Here is a 19569-nt window from a genome sequence, read left to right as displayed (position 1 = left end):
AGCTAAATAAAATTTAGGCAAGCAATTTACCAGATATAGAGTTTTAAAAAAATGGTTACACCATTAAGAAATTATGACATTGTGACATTTACAACAACATGGACAGACCTTGAGAACATTATATTGAGCTAAATAAGTAAATAAGCAAAAGTTGCTTGCACACTCTTGTGGTTGAGCAGGGTCTCAAGGAGTTGTCAAATGAAGCCAGCAGAGTTTATCAGGCCAAAATAGACCAAAATTTGGTTATGTAAAGGGATTTCTCTACACAAGTCAGGCATGCAAGAGATAACTGACCCCCAGTCTAAAGCCACATAACTCAGTCTGTCCAATATTCTGCCAGGAGCCAGATCTCATCATGGTGGTGGCAGGGGACAAGTATTTGGGAGTGTTGGTCTAGTGGATCTCCCTGGAATGGGGAGAAATAATTCAGGTTTGGAGAAGGTGGAGGGTTTGACCCTGCTCCAGAGCCAGACAACTTAGTCTGTCCCAGATTCTGTGTTGACCTTGGCAGGGAAGAGCCACCAGTCCTTGGGAGGTTGGGACCACCAAGAGTCTGGAGAGTAGGGCTAGTGGATCTCCCATGAGAAGGAGGTGCCAATCAGGTTCACAGGAAAGTAGAAGAAATGGTTTCCATCCCAAAAGCATACAACTCATTCATTGCCACTCCCTAAGTCTGCCCAGACCTCTACATTTCAACCCAGGCAGCTGACTTGTCAGCAGGTTGCAAACCACAAAGGAGAGAGCCACAGGGAAGCCAGAGGTTGGGGCTATAGCATTCCCCCAGTCTGATGCCATAGAAATGAGAGTGCTCCATTCCAGAGTGAATGTCTGTGGTTTGGGAGAGTGACTCAACACAGTGATCATGAGGGCTGTCTCTTTGACTCTCTCCCCACAGATGCAAACTTCAGTCTCTTCTCAGACAATTCTAGTCTGCTCTGCCCTCTCCATACTGGAGCCTATACTGAGTTGCTGTGAATGAGATTTTGTGCATTGGTCCTTAATAGGGTGCTTAGCAGACTTCTCTCTCTCCCTGGTGGACAGAATCTCCATTGATTTTCATAGCCAGATGTTATGTATGCACCTCTTTTTGGCTCTAATACTCTGTACTGGGGAGCCCAGCTTGGATTTGAAATCCCTGCCTCTTACTGGGAACCCCCACTGCTGAGATATCCCTCTGGAATATCAGCTGCCACCTGTGGGAGCAGGGCCAGTCCTCTTTGCATCCCCACCCTTCCTTCTAGTCTCAATGTGGCTTCTTGTATAAATCTTCAGTTAGAAGACTTCTCTTCAGCTACTGTTCAGTTGGTTATTCAGGCTGATTGCTTTATATTTTAGATGTAATTCCAGTTTGGTCATGGGAGAAGGTAAGTGTAGGTTCCACCTACTCTGCCACCATCTTGAATTTTTCCACTCTTCCCTGCATACTCTTTGATTTAGAAGTTTGCTTGAGCCTTTAACACTCTTATCTTATTTAGCAACCAGTAGTTTTGATATTCCAGTGTGTCCAAGAACTCATCCAAATATCTGAATAATTCTGGAAGCTCCCTTGGGGATTAGCATACTGTTCTGATATCCTCTAGATATTAATACAGTCAAACTTGGCTAGGAGTTGAGGTCTTAAAATTTGAGCTTTAAGAGTATGTTTTACCAAAATAAGGTCTAAAGGTACCTTGAGTATTCCAAGTTCTCAAAGATTGAAAGTGTCAGTTAATGGAACAATCTGATTACTTATTGAGAAACTTTTGTGCAAATCACTATACTAGATACTGCAAGAGAAAGAAAGAGATTAGGAGGCAAATAGTTAGGTTTGGGGTTAGAGCCTAAGACATGGCCTAATAGTTGTTTTTATCTAACTACACTGAGCTCTTTAAGGACAGAGCCATCTCTGTATTCTTAGACCTAATACAGGGAAGGTGGAATCAATGTAAAAATGAGTGATGTGAGAATATTTTTAAGAGTTGCCCCAAACTGTCCAATTATTTGAGTTTTAGGTGAGTTAGTTGTCAGTTAATGATGGTTGGGCTGTTGTGGTATGCTCTTCCTATTTGCTTTATGGAAGGTTTATTCAGAGACTTGAACCAAATATTTGCAAAATATTTGAGATTCTCCAATTATATGTACTAATTATTATTATAGTTGTTATTATTTTATTTTTATTTATTTTTTATTTTTTTATTTTTTTGTATTTTTCTGAAGCTAGAAACGGAGAGAGACAGTCAGACAGACTCCCGCATGCGCCCGACCGGGATCCACCTGGCACGCCCACCAGGGGGCGATGCTCTGCCCCTCCAGGGCGTCGCTCTGCCTCGACCAGGCCACTTTAGCGCCTGGGGCAGAGGCCAAGGAGCCATCCCCAGCGCCCGAGCCATCTTTGCTCCAATGGAGCCTCGGCTGCGGGAAGGAAAGAGAGAGACAGAGAGGAAGGAGAGGGGGAAGGGTGGAGAAGCAGATGGGCGCTTCTCCTGTGTGCCCTGGCCAGGAATCGAACCCGGGACTTCTGCACGCCAGGCCGATGCTCTACCACTGAGCCAGCCGGCCAGGGCCGTTGTTATTATTTTTAAGGGATAAATATATATGATACAAAATAAAGAGGAATGTATTTGACATTTAAAGGGGGCAAACCTGATATGAATTTCTAAGTTAAAGAATTTAGAAATGTTCCAAATGAGATCTGCTGAAAGTAACATTGTATATTAGATTAATGAGTTGGAAATACATTACATTACTTTTTTTTTAGTCTTAGTAAATACATTTTTTTTCTTATAGATTAGAAGAAATGAAAGAACAGACAAAAGAGTTTTGAAAAAAAGAAAGAGAATCTCATGGAGAGGAGATGTTATAGTAAAAAGGGAAAACAGAGCAGAAACTTAAAATTTGGCTTCTCTGAGGTTATCATTCAGGATCTAGATGACCAGCTCGAGTTTACACTTCCTTCCATCTTTTTAGATTTATGGTTCTCAACAGCTAACCACCAGGGCTATAGATGGAGCCTTCCCTGGGGTCTCTCTCTACAGATAAGAACCCCCTGGCAGGATGAAAAGAACACTGCAGAAAGATAGACTTCTCAAAGCAACCAAGATGCCCTGCCTGGGTTTAAAAACAAAGTTGCACAGTCTGCTTTCCATTTCTATTCCATTCTTGGGCTTTTTGAGAGTTGGATGGGAAGATGTTGGGGGGAGGTAGACTCTGAATGTATGTACTCTAGACACAATGGACAGTGTGTTGTTGCCTGCTGCTAAAAGATCAGAGTAAATATGACGAATAAAATGTTCAATTGAGCATCCAGATGTCTACTTGCTATGAAGCTAAACATCTATACATTCCCAAAGATGAAGTTTCATGGCAATGGGCAGCCAAAACATCTGGATGACAACTTGAAATGGTGTCTACTTTTCATTTAGTTGCTGTGGCAGCTTATAGAGCTTGCCTGAACCTTAGGTATATATAGCAAGCAATCTGTGTAGGAAGAAAGATTCCAGGGAATGATGACAATAGGAAAGCAGAGGCAATTTCTGAGCCAAACTGAATACCTGAACCCTATCGATCAGGAGTGCTTCATTAGGTTTATAGCATGTTTAAGTTTTTTTCATGTTTTCTATAATAAGGGCAAAGGCACAGAAGAGACCTTCTGGCTGGTTGGGAAAAAAAGCTTCACAAAGCCCCTTCCTGTTCCCCCACCAGTGGGTAAAGATGGGTAAGTGGAGTTCACACTTCATTAGAGTCTTCTTCTGTCTTTCTGTGCCACTCTCTTCACTAATTTTGTGCCTCTCTTACCCTGTAGACAAGTGGGCCATGGTCTGCAACCAGTGGAGATTGCAGCCTTCCAAAGAAGAAAAGCAGAAAGGCAGCTGGTGAGAAACAAGCCATAAGGTAATGACCAACAAGAAAACAGAGTGCAAGAGCTTGCCAAATTTTCAAAGCTGGGGCTCCCTTTCGCACAAGTGCCATTCTCAGCATACACTCTGCTGGCACAGTGTGATGGAGTTGGTGAATTTCCAAGCTCTGCTGAGTTATGCAAAACCTTGTGGAGAGGCCTGTTGCAGACTGAGCTGTATCTGAGGGAGGTCAGCTGCTCTAGCCTGAGAGAGACTCTTGCTTCTTGCACTGATAACATTTGAATGTTAACAAGACTGGCTTTGATATCTAGTTATCTGGCATGTACCTCTGTCTCTTTTATTGTCGAGCACCTGGGCCACATGGTGAGCCAAGTCTTGAGAGACTCAAATCTGAGAAATACAGCAATATTGCAATGACTCTTCTTTTCCTAGGGTCTATTGATAAAACTGTCTTTGAAGGGATGCTTATGTCATTTTTTTATAGAGGCATTACTCAATTCCTTTCAAGATTGGCATTGCCAACCAACTTAATACTGGCTACTCCTAGACTGCTTGGCTTGAATTCAAGACAATTCCCCTATCCCTCCCCCTCACTAGATATAATTCTGTATATTCTGAAGCACCAAACAACAGCCTAATTATCAAGAATTCTTCCCATGTATTTATCTCTAAGAAATCCATTTCTCTCTTGGGCTCCTATTAGTATCTTTTCTTTATCTTGGTATTTTACTCTATCTTTCTTGGGCACTCTGACACGAAGACACATTGCTCCCTCCACATATCCTTAGAAATCACAAGATTCTAAAATAAACACTAGGGCATCTCCACAAAATCCTGTTCACTTGTTTTTTAATCATGTTCCAAAAATAATCACAATTCTAACAATAACTACCAAGGGTAGCCACATGCTTTCTATTTTTCCACTAACTTCAGTTGACTTTAGCTGCTCTCTATGACTCTTTTTCTCTTAAGGAAACCCAGTGCATCTTTCTTTCTGTGTCTATCACAGGTCATAGCATTTATAACCTGTCATAGCATTTATGCTACAGAAAAGCTTCTGTACTGAGCATGTCGCACCCCTGCCACCCTGCCATCTGGGGCCTGGCTCTATTCTTCCCTATTGGCTAAGATAAGCAGATAGGCAGCTGTGACACTCATTCTTCCTATATGCAGGAACATTCTTTCTTGTGAGGAAGGAAACACACAGACACACAAATGCAGTCAGTCTCAGTCTCAGACTCTCACTCTTTGTTTTTGTTTCTTTCTATTTATCTCTCCCCCTCACATAGTAGGAAAGGGTTTTGAAGCTCTTTAAGGGTTTTACTTTTGGCAGGGTGGTGTAGGCATTGGAGGCATGGTAGAATAAACCTATCCATTCCTAATTATGTGTTGAAGTTTGTAGCAAAAGACACTGAAACGAACTCACATTCATTGGCTGTGTTTGGTAGTGCTCTCTCAGCATTACAGATGGATGTAGCTTAGGCCATTTCCACTCCCTCATCTGGACCCCTTCCTTGACAGAAAGCAGGCTTCTGTAGGCTGTGGGTATATGGAACAGATTGAAGCCAAGTGGGCCAAAAGTAGATTTGACTTCTAATCCTGGCATCATTAACACTTGTGCTTTAATCAGCATGTTAATTAACAACACTGGCCCTGGTACTGTGCAAATCACAAAAGTTCTCAAGAAGAGCACTTTTGACAAATATTAAGGCTTGCCCTAAATTCAAGAGCTCACCAGACATTTTGTTTATCTCACTCAATGTCCTATGTTGATATAACCCCGTAATACTGCCCATTCCAGAATGTTTCAGCCTGACTTTAGTGAGATATATCTAATTTACAAAAGACCCACAACACCTATGAATGCCTCTCATCCACTGCCACTATCATGGGAGTTGTTAGGGAAAAACTTGAGACCTTTAAATAGCCCTGTGCAGTCAGGAGGGAAGAAAAGATGTTGTGAAAGGGGGAACAGCTCTGGTGAACTGAGTATAGGTGGCGCCTCTCAGGCAGGGCCCCGTTGTCTACCTAGTAGCTCCTTTGTCAAGTCCTCAAATAACCACCACTTACCAAACCTTTCCAAAAGTTATCACTTCATCTGGTTACTTTCCCTGAAATTTCATCCACTGGGGTTCATTTGGGGTTGACAAGCCTCCTCTTTCAATCATAGATGTACCTTTTGGAGGGTAAAGGGCAATTAATCACTCTTCTTATGAGGAAGGTAAACTGAGCTAGATATTCAAGAGGACAAGGAAGTTTCATTTTGATTGGGACAAGGAGAAATGAAGAAGTTGGCCGTTTTTAGGAATGGAGGGTCATAGTGGTTAAATTCTATCACTTTAAAACATTTCTTTCGGGTGTTTCTTTGAGTTCAAAAACAGGAAGAAAACATTCCCTTTTTTCTGCTCTCAGGACCCAGGACCCCTGCCTAATATAACTCTGCTCCATGTGGGATAAATCAAACTTTACGGACTGGTGTAGAAACCTGACCACCACATATATAAAACTGTGTATATGGAGCAATACATTCTGATTTCCAAATCATTAACTTATAAATATTTTGGACACACCTCATTAGTAAGAAGAGGACTACCTATATATTAACATGTCCCTCTTTTGTGAAATTTGTAAAAACTTTTGTAAATAGCAACATCTAATTATGTAAGCATGACAAATATTTATTTAACAATCCATGAAATGTTAGCAATCTGCAAGCTGTTTGTGGAATAGAATGTTGTCGCAGGGCCTGAAATTATTCATATTAAAATCCTGAAGAAGGTGCACTTACTGTTTTTTCTCTCTCCCATCCAGGATCAGGGACCTCAAGATTGGAAACTTCCTTTGGTGAGGCAATAGAAAATTTCAATCTTGTTCAACAAATTGTTCCGCCTGGGCAAGATATTTAGTGAATGACTATACCTCTGAGGATGACCAATCTCTAGAGATATTCAAGCCTAATTTTAGTGTAAAGGCCTCTGGGAAGTAACTTTATTATTATTTTAATTTTTATTAAATTTATTGGGATGACATTGGTTAATCTGGGAAGTAACATTAATGAGCTTTGTTCATTACACAGCCATCACCCAAAAGACTGTTTGAATGTAAAGTATGATGACTGTGAACATTAAGAAAGGGGAAAGAACTACCTCCAAGCTAGGTTATTTCAAAATAGCAAGTACAACTTGGACTAAGATAAGAAGGCATCTATTTTCACATAAAAAAGTAAGAGGTACTTTGTTCTCTTCCTCATTTTGTTTGAATTTCTAGAAGGTATTTAAGGAGCATAATTTATAACTCAGATACTATGAGATTAGTACCAGGAAAAAAAATCTAGCAAACATACATCTGAATTTCAGTCCACTGTGACCTCAGTTGGATGGAATGAATAGGGAGTAGGGTAAGAAGGGTCTGGTGAAATGTGTTGTTTAGATAACTGAGAGATAAGAAGTTTGTTTTCTTATTGCTTATTATTCAAAATATTTCCAAAAGTCTGATGGCCTCTTTTCCTGTCTAAGTAAGGACAATCTAGGCAACATGATTGAGTTGTCCTTGCTAGGTAGGTGAACAACTCAGTGGACCTCAGAGTCATATTCTGAACATGATGAAAGAGATATAAAAGATGTTGTCAAGGTAAAGTATATCAAAGTAGCATACTGAAATGAGCAATTCCCTTAAAGCTTTTTACTTTCCTTCCCTTCCCTGCCCACTGGCCTTTCAGACCCCACCTCTGCCCCTAATATAAATCCTTTTGAACATTATTTTTTACTTTATGCTTTTAGTTGTCCAGATTCTACTTTTAAGAGGTTATTGGCATAACTTGCCACAAAGCAATGAGGCTTAAGTTACTGGTGTGTTTAAAATACTTAAGCAAGCTTTCCTTCCCTTTATTATAAAATATAATATCTTTATTAAAACAACTGAGTACAAACATATCAGCCAATAAAACGGTTCCTTTAGAACAAACTTTTTTAAAGAAACAAATACCTAAGGTATAATTTGATAGCTTTCTCACTAATATTTAATTTTTTCATTATCAACTCACCCTGAACCTGAACTTCAAGTCAAAAGCACTTCACAGCAGTTTTCTCTACACCTTCAGTCAAAGCACTCTCAGACACTACAGAAGCTAACTTCTGTTAGCCTCAGGTAGTCTATTTACTATGCTAAAGCTATTCAAGAGGGTGCAGTAAAGGCTAAAGTTGCCTTTCAACCTCCTTGATCTGAGTTTCTAATTCCCTTTTCTAGACATGGCAGAGGAGATTGAAAATTATCTCTGTTTACAGCAAGATATCAGTCAAGAGCTAAGGTTTAAAGAATTCTAGATAGAAGCAAGGCCTAAGGGAAGTTTCCAGGAAACTGCAAAATAGGACTTCACATTTCTTAGAGAAAGTGGCATTGCACTCAGGTATGAATAGGAAAGGATTTTTGGAGGCAAGGGAAGGGGGCTACAACTATAGACTCATGGATCAGGATTTTCCCAAGCATATTCTATCTAGTTTTTTATTCCCAGGAACTATAGCCCCAAGGCTAAGCCTGCAGAATAAGGACTGGCAGCCATCTTTAATTGAGCAACAAGACCCATTGAAGGTGATAATAGTGCTGTGTCTGATCCTATCTCCTATTTCCCTCATTGGTATTTCTCTAGTCCAGTATATCAACCAAACTCACCTTGTCTAGCCTGTTGGTCTTATTCACTATCATATCTTTGCTTGATTCGTTCATGAACCCCTATCTAAAATTACTCCATCCTTTCTTGGATTATTTTTCATTAAGGTCTTCTGCATTGACCAAAACTAAGCTTTCTTCAATTTGCCTTAATGTTTTACTTATTTATGGAGAAGCAAGACATTCTCTACTCCCATGTACTGTTTCACTTACCTAGTGGCATGTAGCCTGCTTCTTACCTACAAGCAAATATTTTTTCTCTATTCACTTGTTGCTATTATCACAGCAGCTTGAGTTGGTGGTTAAGAGGAACAAAAGTGATTTTATTCACAACACTTTTCCTAAGTAGCTTATGTTCTTTGTCCAAACAAAATACTTGGAAAACAACTAAAGGTTTTCAAACATATTTAAAATAGTTTCATCACATTCCTTGTTTTCTTGTGATTTGTCTCCTAAAATAGATTATTGGAAAAAGAAAGCCAATATTAATGAACTGCAAGTTGGGTTCTGCTTACTGAAGTTTTGCAGTACTTTACAAATATAAATTAACAGAATTGTCATCCCATGAGGGATTGTTTAAGTCATTTTAGATTATTTTTCTGATCAGTCTAAACAGCAATATATGTTCATTACAGAAATTTAAAAAAACACAGAAAGAACATAGGGAATTAAAATTACTCAAAATCCCCTTAGATCCTTTATTCTATTTTATCCTTCCTGTTTGGGCTCATTTCATAGATTAATGCATGTTATTATAACATACACCAAGACAAAGAGTATCTTAGGTCAACTGATTCACAAATTAGTACTTTCATCTTTTATTTTATTGCTGGCAGTTTTACTGATATTTTTCATGGTAGAAGATGAATCTGTTTAGATTGCAGGCAACTTTCAGTGATCTACTTGTTCCTTATTTTGCTTTGTGTCGCTAGGCAAGAAAAGATAGCAGATGGCTATCTACCTCATCAGAGGGCTAAAACTTGGTTTACTACAAATAGCTACTCCACCAGAAAGTGTTGTTCCAAGGAACTCCCATTCTGTCTAACTTGTCTTAGATTTAGTATGAACAACTTTATTACCAAGCTACTCATCTCATCACATTCTTGTCCTTAATCCAAGAGTAATTAACTTGCAAGGAGTGGGGGGTGGCAAGCAGCCAAATACTTCATGCAGTGGGTGGTCACATCTATGCAACATCAAACAATTAGTTGTAACTTAAGGACTTAGTTGAATCAAGTAAGCATTAATTAGACAAAAGGCCACAATAGATTGGTCATTTTATTTTAACCTCTTTTTTAGTCAAAACTGGTTGACCTAATCAAGCACTTTTCCCAGCTGGCTGGTTGTTTCTAGTTCATTAAAATAATAGAATCTGTGCAATAGAATTCTCTCTCACCCCTTCTCTGATCCATGCTATCTTCTTGGGCCAACCTGATTGATAAATAGACCACAGACATAGACATAGTCATCCTGTAAAAAAACAACAACAACACAGAATGTTTGTTATTTGTATGTTGTTTGGGTTTCTCTGGAGTAGTTTGTAAAAATGTTGCTATTTTATCTCTTTTTCAGTTTGGTTTTTCTGCAGGCCAAGCAATCGTGGATCTCTTTCAAAGAGGCACTGAGAGTAGTGCTGACTATTACTCTATATTCTCACTTTGGCTCACTGCAAATTAGAGTGGTTCCAGATGCCACTAAATATTTTTAAAGATGACCTAATTGCAAGCAAATGAATATTCACATAGTGATCATAGAGTTAGCAGGGCCTTCCAAGACCATCAATCTTACCAAAATGTGGAAAAGGATATTAGTATCCAGACAGGAGAAACCATTTTCCTAAAGTTACCATCTAGTTAGTAAAAGTGAAACTGCTCTTACCAAGGTCAGAAAGAGATCTGAGTTATCAAGGACAACCCCTGACCCTTAGGAATACTTCTTAGATATCCTACAGTAAGACCCCTAACTTCATGTTTGGGCACAAGCTTGGTAGGAATAATTTGGTTTGAGGTGTTTTGATCTAGGTGACTATTCTAACATCACAGTTTATACAGAGTTAGAGAGAAAAGATTTCAGATTCCTTGGTCACTAAATCACTTTTATCATGCACACAAGATCACATCCAGAGCCATACATATTTCTCAGTTGATCTGGTCCCAGTGGAAAACAAGCCTCTAATTCTTCCCACCCCAAGGGATTCATTTGTAGTTTATAGCACAAGACCTTATTTGTATTTATATAATTAAAGTCTCAGATATATTTGAGAAGAGGTTTGACTTCAGAAAATATCTTAGATATATTTTCACTTTGAAGGTCATCCAAATAAGAGCTCCAGTAAATAGTGAGGGAAGTCAGAACAGAACTAGGCCTTGAAACTTCAAATCAAGATAAGAATTAATTTTGATTATTATTGTTGACATTATCTTTCTCCTCCAGAGCCATGGAATCTGCAATCTGAATTGTGGATAAAGTAGGGCACCCAGGAGATAGAGGCTGGCTAAAGAAGGTCTTTGCCTCTGCACTAACAGACTCTAGCAGCTTCAGAGGTAATTGAGCTCATCATGGGCAGTAGCCCAGCTGAACTTCTTATGAGAATGTCTTCTTAAAATGAGAAATCTTAACAATACCACTCTCAAATGCCATCAAGGAAGAGGAAATTGAATACCATGGCTACACAAAATAGAAATGTAGTTCAGATAGAAAATGAAAAATCTCCAGAAAAATATCTCAATCACATAGAAACCTTGGAGTTAAAAGTCAGAGAATTAAAAATTGAATTTCTGAAAATACTCAACAAGATGCAAGACAGCACCAAGAAGCAACTTAATGAACTCATCAAGGAGACTGAAACTTTAAAAACAGAAATAAAAACTCAATACATGAATTGAAGACTGAGGTAGCCAGCTTAGCTAATAGGACACGACAGATTGAGCAAAGAATCAGTGACATCAAAGACAAGCAAATAAAGATGCTACAGAGGAAAGAGGAGAGAGACTCACAAATTAAAAAAAAAAACTGAGTTAGCTCTATGAGAATTGTTTGACTCCATTAGAAAGAGCAATATATGGGTATATCAGAGGAAGAGAGGGGGAAGGGTATGGAGAGCCTATTCAAACAAATAATAGATGAGAATTTCGCAAGCCTATGAAAAGAGAACCTTGAATCCAAGAAGCAAACAGAACGCCAAGTTACCTCAACTCAAACAGACCCACTCCAAGGCACATCATAATAAAATTGTCAAAAATCAATGACAAAGGAAGAATCCTCAAGGCAGCGCGGGAAAAGAAAAACATAATCTATAAAGGAAAGCCCATTAGGTTATCATCAGACTTCTCAGCAGAAACTCTACAAGCCAGAAGAGAGTGTACCCAAACATTCAAAATAATGAAAGAACTACCAGCCAAGAATAGTATAGCCATTAAAGTTATCCTTGAAATATGAAGGGGAAATAAAAACTTTTGCAGGCACAAAGAAGCTGAGGGAATTTATCACCAGAAAACTCCCATGGCAGGAGATAGTCAAGAGGGTTATAAGACCAGACACAAAGAACAAAAAAATCAAAACTACAAATAAAAACTCCAATAAGGTCACATTAAAACATAGATAATCTGTGACAACAATAACATAAAAAGGGAAAGGATAATGATCTGAAGTAATACAGGAGGATAGACTGCAAAAGCATTCATAAGACAAAGGACTCTTTTACATATGAACATTTTTCTCTTAATAACTTAATGGTAACCAACCACAAAAAAACAAACAAAACCACTACTGAAATACACAGCCTAACAAAAAGAAGAAACTGAGGAAGGAATTATGGAATACCACCAAATAAAAACAACTGACAGAAACACAAAAGAGAAGAACCAAACAAGACACAGAGCTACCAGAAAACAACACATAAAATGGCAATCTATAGGAAATCCTAAAATGTCAATAATTACCCTAAATGTAAATGGACTGAACTCACCAAGAGGCACAGAGTAAGAGACTGGATCAAAAAGCAGTACCCAATCATATGCTGACTTCAAGAGACACTTCTTAGTTGCAAGGACAAAAGTAGACTCAAAGTTAAAGGTTGGCAAATGATTCTCCAAGCAAATACTATCCAAAGAAAAGCATATGTAGCCATACTCATATTTGACAATGCTGATATCAAGACAACAAAGGTAAGCAGAGACAAAATGGACATTTCATTATGATAAAGGCGACATTGTATTAAAAAGACATGACATTTTTTAATATATATGCACTGAAGCAGGGGACTCCAAAATATATGACATCTACCAAGTGATCTAAAAACACAGTCATGCATGGGGATCTTAACATACTATTGACAACTTTAGATAGATCATCCAAATAGAAAATCAATGAAGAAATATTGGCCTTAAATAACCAAAAAGCTCTTCAATAGAAGACTGGATAAAGAAGATGTGGCACATACAACAATCAAAACAGCATGGTGTTGGCAGAAAAATAGACACTCAGACCAATGGAACAGAACAGAAAGTCCAGAAATAAAACCACATATATATAGTGAAATAATTTTTGATAAAGGGGCCAACAACACACAATGGAGAAAAGAAAGCCTCTTCAATAAATGTTGATGAGAAAACTGGAAAGCCACATGCAAAAGAGTGAAACTGGACTACAGTTTATCTCCCTGTACTAAAATTAACTCAAAATGGATCAAAGATTTAAACATAAGACTTGAAACAATAAAGTACATATAAGAAGACATAGGTACTCAACTCATGGACCTGGGTTTTAAAAAGCATTTTATGAATTTGACTCCAAAGGCAAGAGAAGTGAAGGCAAAAATCAGTGAATGGGACTACATCAGACTAAGAAGTTTTTGCTCAGCAAGAGAAACTGATAACAAAATAAACAGACAGCCAACTAAATCAGAAATGATATTTTCAAACAACAGCTCAGATAAGGGCCTAATATCCAAAATATACAAAGAACTCATAAAACTCAACAACAAACAAGCAAACAATCCAATAAAAAAATGGGAAGAGGACATGAACAGATACTTCTCCCAGGAAGAAATACAAATGGCCAACAGATATATGAAAAGATGCTCATCTTCTTTAGTTATTAGAGAAATGCAAATCAAGACTGCAATGAGATACCACCTCACACCTGTTAGATTAGCTGTTATTAACAAGACAAGTAATAGCAAATGTTGGAGAGGCTGTGGAGAAAAGGAACCCTCATACACTGTTGGTGGGAATGTAAAGTAGTACAACCATTATGGAAGAAAGTATGGTGATTCCTCAAAAAACTGAAAATAGAACTACCTTATGACCCAGCAATCCCTCTACTGGATATATACCCCAAAAACTCAGAAACATTGATATGTAAAGACACATGCAGCCCCATGTTTATTGCAGCATTGTTCACAGTGGCCAGGTCATGGAAACAACCAAAAAGCCCAGTAATAGATGACTGGATAAAGAAGATGTGGCACATATACACTATGGAATACTACTCAGCCATAAGAAATGATGACATTGGATCATTTACAGCAAAATGGTGGGATCTTGATAACATTATACGAAGTGAAATAAGTAAATCAGAAAAAAACAGGAACTGCATTATTCCATATGTAGGTGGAACATAAAAGTGAGACTAAGAGACATTGATAAGAGTGTGGTGGTTACAGGGGGAGGGGAGAGAGGGAGAGGGAAAGGGGGAGGGGGAGGGGCACAAAGAAAATTAGATAGAAGGTGACAGAGGACAATGTGACTTTGGGTGATGGGTATGCAATATAATTGAATGACAAGATAACCTGGACATGTTATCTTTGAATATATGTATCCTGATTTATTGATGTCGCCCCATTAAAAAAATAAAATTATTTAAAAAGAAGAAGAAGATGTGGCACATATACACTATGGAATACTACTCAGCCATAAGAAATGATGACATTGGATCATTTACAACAAAATGGTGGGATCTTGATAACATTATATGGAGTGAAATAGGTAAATCAGATAAAACCAAGAACTACATGATTTCATACATTGGTGGGACATAAAATCAAGACTAAGAGACATGGAAAAGAGTGTGGTGGTTACCGGCAGTGGGGGGAAGGGGGGGCATGGGAGGGAAGGAGGGAGAGGGGAAGGGAAGGGGGAGGGGCACAAAGAAAACTAGATAGAGGGTGATGGAGGACAATCTGACTTTGGGTGTTGGATATGCAACATAATTGAATGACAAGATAACTTGGACATGTTTTCTTTGAATATATGTACCCTGATTTATTGATGTCACCCCATTAACATTAATAAAAATTTATCTATAAAAAATTAAAAAAAAGAAATAGTGGCTTTAAATGACACAGTGGAACAAATAGACATAATAGATATTTACATAACATTTCATCCCAAAACATCAGATTATAACTTCTTCTCCTGTATGCATGGAACATTCTCAAGGACAGACCATATGTTGTGCCACAAAATTAACATCAACAAATTCAAGAAGACTGAAATTATACAAAGCATATTTTCTGGCCATAGGCTTTGAAATTAGAATTCAACTGCAAAAAGGAAGTAAAGAAACCCAGAAAAATGTGGAAATTAAACACCATACTTCTAAAAAATGACTGTGTCAAAGAAGAAATAAAAGCAGACATAAAAAAATATATATGGACAAATGAAAATAACAATACAGCATATCAAATTTTCTGGGATGCAGTGAAAGCAGTAATAAGAGAGGAGTTTTTTTTTATCATTATAGGCTTATATCAAGAAACAAAAAAGATCCTATGTAAACAACCTAACATCACATCTTAAGGAAATAGAAAATGAAGAACAGATACAACCTAAAGTCAGCAGAAGAAAGGAAATAGAAAAAATTAGAGCAGGACTAAATGAAATAGAGAACAAAAAAACTATAGAAAAAATTAATAGAACAGAAAGTTGGTCCTTTGAAAAAAATAAAATTGACAAACCACTGGCTAGACTCACTAAGGAAAAAAAGAGGAAGGACTCATATAAGCAAAATCCAAAATTAAAGAGGAGAAATTACCACAGACATTATAGATATACAAAGGATCAAAGTAGAATGCTATGAAAGATTATATGCCACCAAATTAAACAACCTCGAGGAAATGGATAAATTCCTAGAACTATACAATTGTCTTAGACTGAGTCAAAAGAAGTGAAAAACCTAAATAGATCTATAAGCAAGGAGAACATAGAAACAACTATCAAAAACCTCCCCAAAAGCAAAAGTCCAGGACCAGATGGCTACACTTGTGAATTCTACCAAACTTTCAAAGAAGTTTTGATTCCTATTCTTCTCAAAGTTTTCCAAAAAACAGAATAAGAAGCAAATTCCTTAACACATTTTATGAGGCCAACATAACTCTGATACCAAAACCTGGCAAGGACAACACAAAGAAAGAAAACTATAGACCAACATCTCTAATGAATACAGATGCAAAAATCTTAAAATACTAGCAAATCAAATACAACAACACGTTAAAAATATAATACACCATGATTAACTGAGATTCATTCCAGGAGCACAAAGATGGTTCAGTGTATGGAAATCAATTAATGTAATACAACACATCAACCAAACAAAGAACAAAAGTCAGCCTGACCTTTGGTGGCATGGTGGCTAAAGTGTGGATCTAGAATGTTGAGGTTGCCAGTTTGAAACCCTGCACTTGCCTGATCAAGGCACATACGGAACTTGATGTTTTCTGCCCCGCCCCCTCTAAAAATGAATAAATAATATCTAAAAAGAAAAGCAAAGAACAAAAAATCATATGATCCTATCAGTAGATTCAGAGAAGGCATTCAATAAGATACAACGTCCCTTCATGTTTAAAACACTCAGTAAAATCAGAATAGAAAGTAAGTACCTCAGCTGAATAAAGGCCATATATGACAAACCATCAGCTAATATCATACTAAATGGTGAAAAAATGAAGGCTTTTCTTCTAAAATCAGGAATGAGGCAAGGCTGCTCTTATTCATCATAGTTCTGGAAGTCTTAGCCAGAGAATCAGGCAAGAGAAAGAAATAAAACAGATCTGTATCAGGGAAAAAAGAAGTAAAAGTATCACTTTTTGCAGATGACATGATCCTGTTTATAGGAAACCCCAAAGACTCCACCAAGAAACTATCAGAAACAATAAAGCAATACAGTCAAGTCACAGGGCACAAGATCAATATACAAAAGTCTATTGCTTTCCAATATGCCAACGATGAACCTCAAAAAATAAACTAAAAAAAAATTTGTTTTACAATTGAAAAATAAATAAATAAATAAATAAATAAATAAATAAATAAAATACATAAAAATAAACTTAATAAAGGGTGTGAAAGACCTATATACTGGAAAGTAAAAAAAACATTATTGAAAGAAATAGAAAATTACACAATGAAATGAAAAAAATATTTCATGATCATGGGTTAGAAGAATGAACATAGTTAAAATGGCCATATTACCCAAAGCAATATACAAATTTAATGCAATCCTCCTCAAAATCCCAATGTTATTTTTTAAAGACAGATAAGAAAAATCACCAGGTTTGTATGGAACCGTAAAAAAACCTCGAGTAGCCAAAGCAAACCTAAGGAAAAACAATGCAGCTGGAGGTATCACACTACCTGACTTGAAATTATACTATAGAGCCACATTAATCAAAATGGCATGGTATTGGCAGCAAAACAAATATAAAGACCAGAATTGAGATCCCAGAAATAGTCACAAATAATATTCAACAATGGAGCCAAAACTCACAATGGAGAAAATAAAGACTCTTTAATAAGTGGTGCTGGGAAAATTGGAAAGCCACATGGAAAAGAATGAAGCTTGACTACACTTTGTCCCCCTGCGCAAAAATTAAAATGGATCAAAGACCTAAATATAACATCTGAAACAATAAATTACATAAAAGAAAACATAGATACTAAACTCATGGGCCTTGGCTGCAGACAATAGTTTATGAATTTGACCCAAAAGGAAGGGAAGTAAAGGCAAAAATAAATGAATGGGACTATATCAAACTAAAATGCTTCTGCACAGCAAAAGAAAATGAGAACAAAATAGTTAGGCGGCCAATTAAATGGGAGATGATATTTGTAAACAACAGCTCTGATAAGGAGTTAATATCCAAAATATACAAAGAACTCACAAAACTCAACAAAAAAACCGGCAAACAACCCAATTTAAAAATGGGGAGAGGAACTGAACAGACACTTCTCTCAAGAAGACATACAAATGGCCAATAGATATGTGAAAAGATGCTTATCTTCACTAGCTATTTGAGAAATGCAAATCAAAACTACAATGATACACCACCTCACACCTGTTAGATTAGCTATTATCAACAAGACAGGTAGTAACAAGTGTTGGAGAGGCTGTGGAGAAAAAGGAACCCTCATCCACTGTTGGTAGGAATGTAAAGTAGTACAACCATTATGGAAGAAACTATGGTGGTTTCTCAAAAAATTAAAAATAAAACTTACCATATGACCCAGCAATCCCTCTACTGGGTATCTACCCTCAAAAGTCAAAAGCATTGGTATATAAAGACACATGCGCCCCTATGTTTATCACAGCATTATTCACAGTGGCCAAGACATGGAAATAACCAAAGTGCCCCTCGATAGAGGGTTGGATAAAGAAGAAGTGGTACATATATACAATGGAATACTACTCAGCCATAAGAAATTATGAATGACATAATGCCATTTATGACAACATGAAAGGACCTTGAGAACATTATATTGAGGGAATTAAGTAAATCAGAGAAAGCTAAGAACTGTATATGTTTATACACATAGTGTGATATAAAATTGAGACTCATGAACATAAATAAAAATGAAGTGGTTACCAGAGAGAGGGAGATGTGGGGGCGGGGGTGGGAGAAGGATGGAGGGAAGAGTGTAAAGAGGGACAAATATAAGGTGATGGAAAAGGATTTGACTTTGGGTCATGGGTATACAACATAATTAATAGTTCAAATGCTATAGAAATATTTACCTAAAACCTACGTACTTTTATTGATCAATATCACCCTGTTAAATTTAATTTTCTAAATTAAAAAAATGAGATATCAAAAGAAAAACAATTACATGACACCTACTAAGAGCCTAGGTGATGAAGCTACATTCTTTATAAGTGGTAGTATATGACTTCCTTGTGACATCATTGGTGTAGTTAAGAGGCATGATCTGCTTATTTCTTTGCATATTTCTTAGCACAGGAGTAATCTAAGATCAGAGTAAATTTATGGGTTGGTTGTGAATCTGTTGAACCAGAACCTTTGGTCAGATTTAGGTTGACTTAGTCACTGACACCACAGTACAAATATTAACACGAAATATCCCTATTTATGCCTGTAAAGTGAAACTGCAATGCTACTTGAGTGGTTTGCAATGATTGTATTCCAAAAGAGTGTCATAAGATTGTTATGTTACTTCAGAGAAGTAATAATTTTTTCCCTCTGTGTGTATATCGATATCTGTATTTCAGTGTATTTTTCTGGGATTAAAGCTCAGACCTTGTAATTTTCTTATTTCATAAATTTCAATATTTCTCTATTTTTATAAATTCCTTATTATGTCCTAACTTAGTTTCCTTTGTTCTACTTTTCATAACTTATGCTGTAACCCAAACCTATTACTTGCTCTTTCCCTTGACCTTTTTGACTTCATACCTTTATTCATGCTTTTTCCTCTGCCTAAAACTCCATTCCTTTTTCTGACCACATGTCCAAATTCTACCCATCCTTCAAAGTCTAGTCAAATATCACTTCCTCCAGAAAACCTTTCTTATTCCCTTTAGTGATATGTCCATATTTCTGAATTCTGAGAGTAATTTTACTTATATTTCTTTAATGGTTATACAATACTAACTTGTTTTATAACTATTGTTTACTTGTTTCTACTATACTTTGGTCTAGAGAAAAAATAACTGTTACAAGCTTGAGGACAGGAGCCATGTTTGATTCATCTTTGTACTCCGTATAGTACGTGGCACATATAAAAGGCATGCAATAAATATTTGTTGTATAAATTAATATTTTTATGCCTCTCTGTGT

At 37.1% G+C, this 19569-nt stretch overlaps 1 protein-coding gene across 4 annotated transcripts in view; it reads left to right on the top strand.

Moving 5' to 3' along the window:
- The window catches only part of GUCY2F (guanylate cyclase 2F, retinal), a 120193-nt gene extending 106926 nt beyond the window's left edge, over nucleotides 1-13267 (top strand). For 2 of the 4 annotated variants that reach the window (XM_066357156.1, XM_066357153.1), the window contains 4 exons: nucleotides 3606-3694; nucleotides 3782-3870; nucleotides 6648-6680; nucleotides 10935-13267. In XM_066357156.1, the coding sequence (XP_066213253.1) occupies nucleotides 3606-3694; nucleotides 3782-3869 (177 nt within the window). In that variant the 3' untranslated portion in view covers nucleotide 3870; nucleotides 6648-6680; nucleotides 10935-13267. Of the gene's footprint in view, nucleotides 1-3605; nucleotides 3695-3781; nucleotides 3871-6647; nucleotides 7544-10934 lie in introns of those variants that run through there. The other 2 variants (XM_066357155.1, XM_066357154.1) reach the window with 2 other exon arrangements.
- The last annotated feature ends 6302 nt before the right edge of the window (nucleotides 13268-19569 follow it).

Source organism: Saccopteryx leptura, chromosome X (assembly GCF_036850995.1).
Source record: "Saccopteryx leptura isolate mSacLep1 chromosome X, mSacLep1_pri_phased_curated, whole genome shotgun sequence".
NCBI lineage: Eukaryota > Metazoa > Chordata > Mammalia > Chiroptera > Emballonuridae > Saccopteryx > Saccopteryx leptura.
Note: the sequence above shows the minus strand (reverse complement) of the source record. Positions and strands in the feature narration are given on the sequence as shown.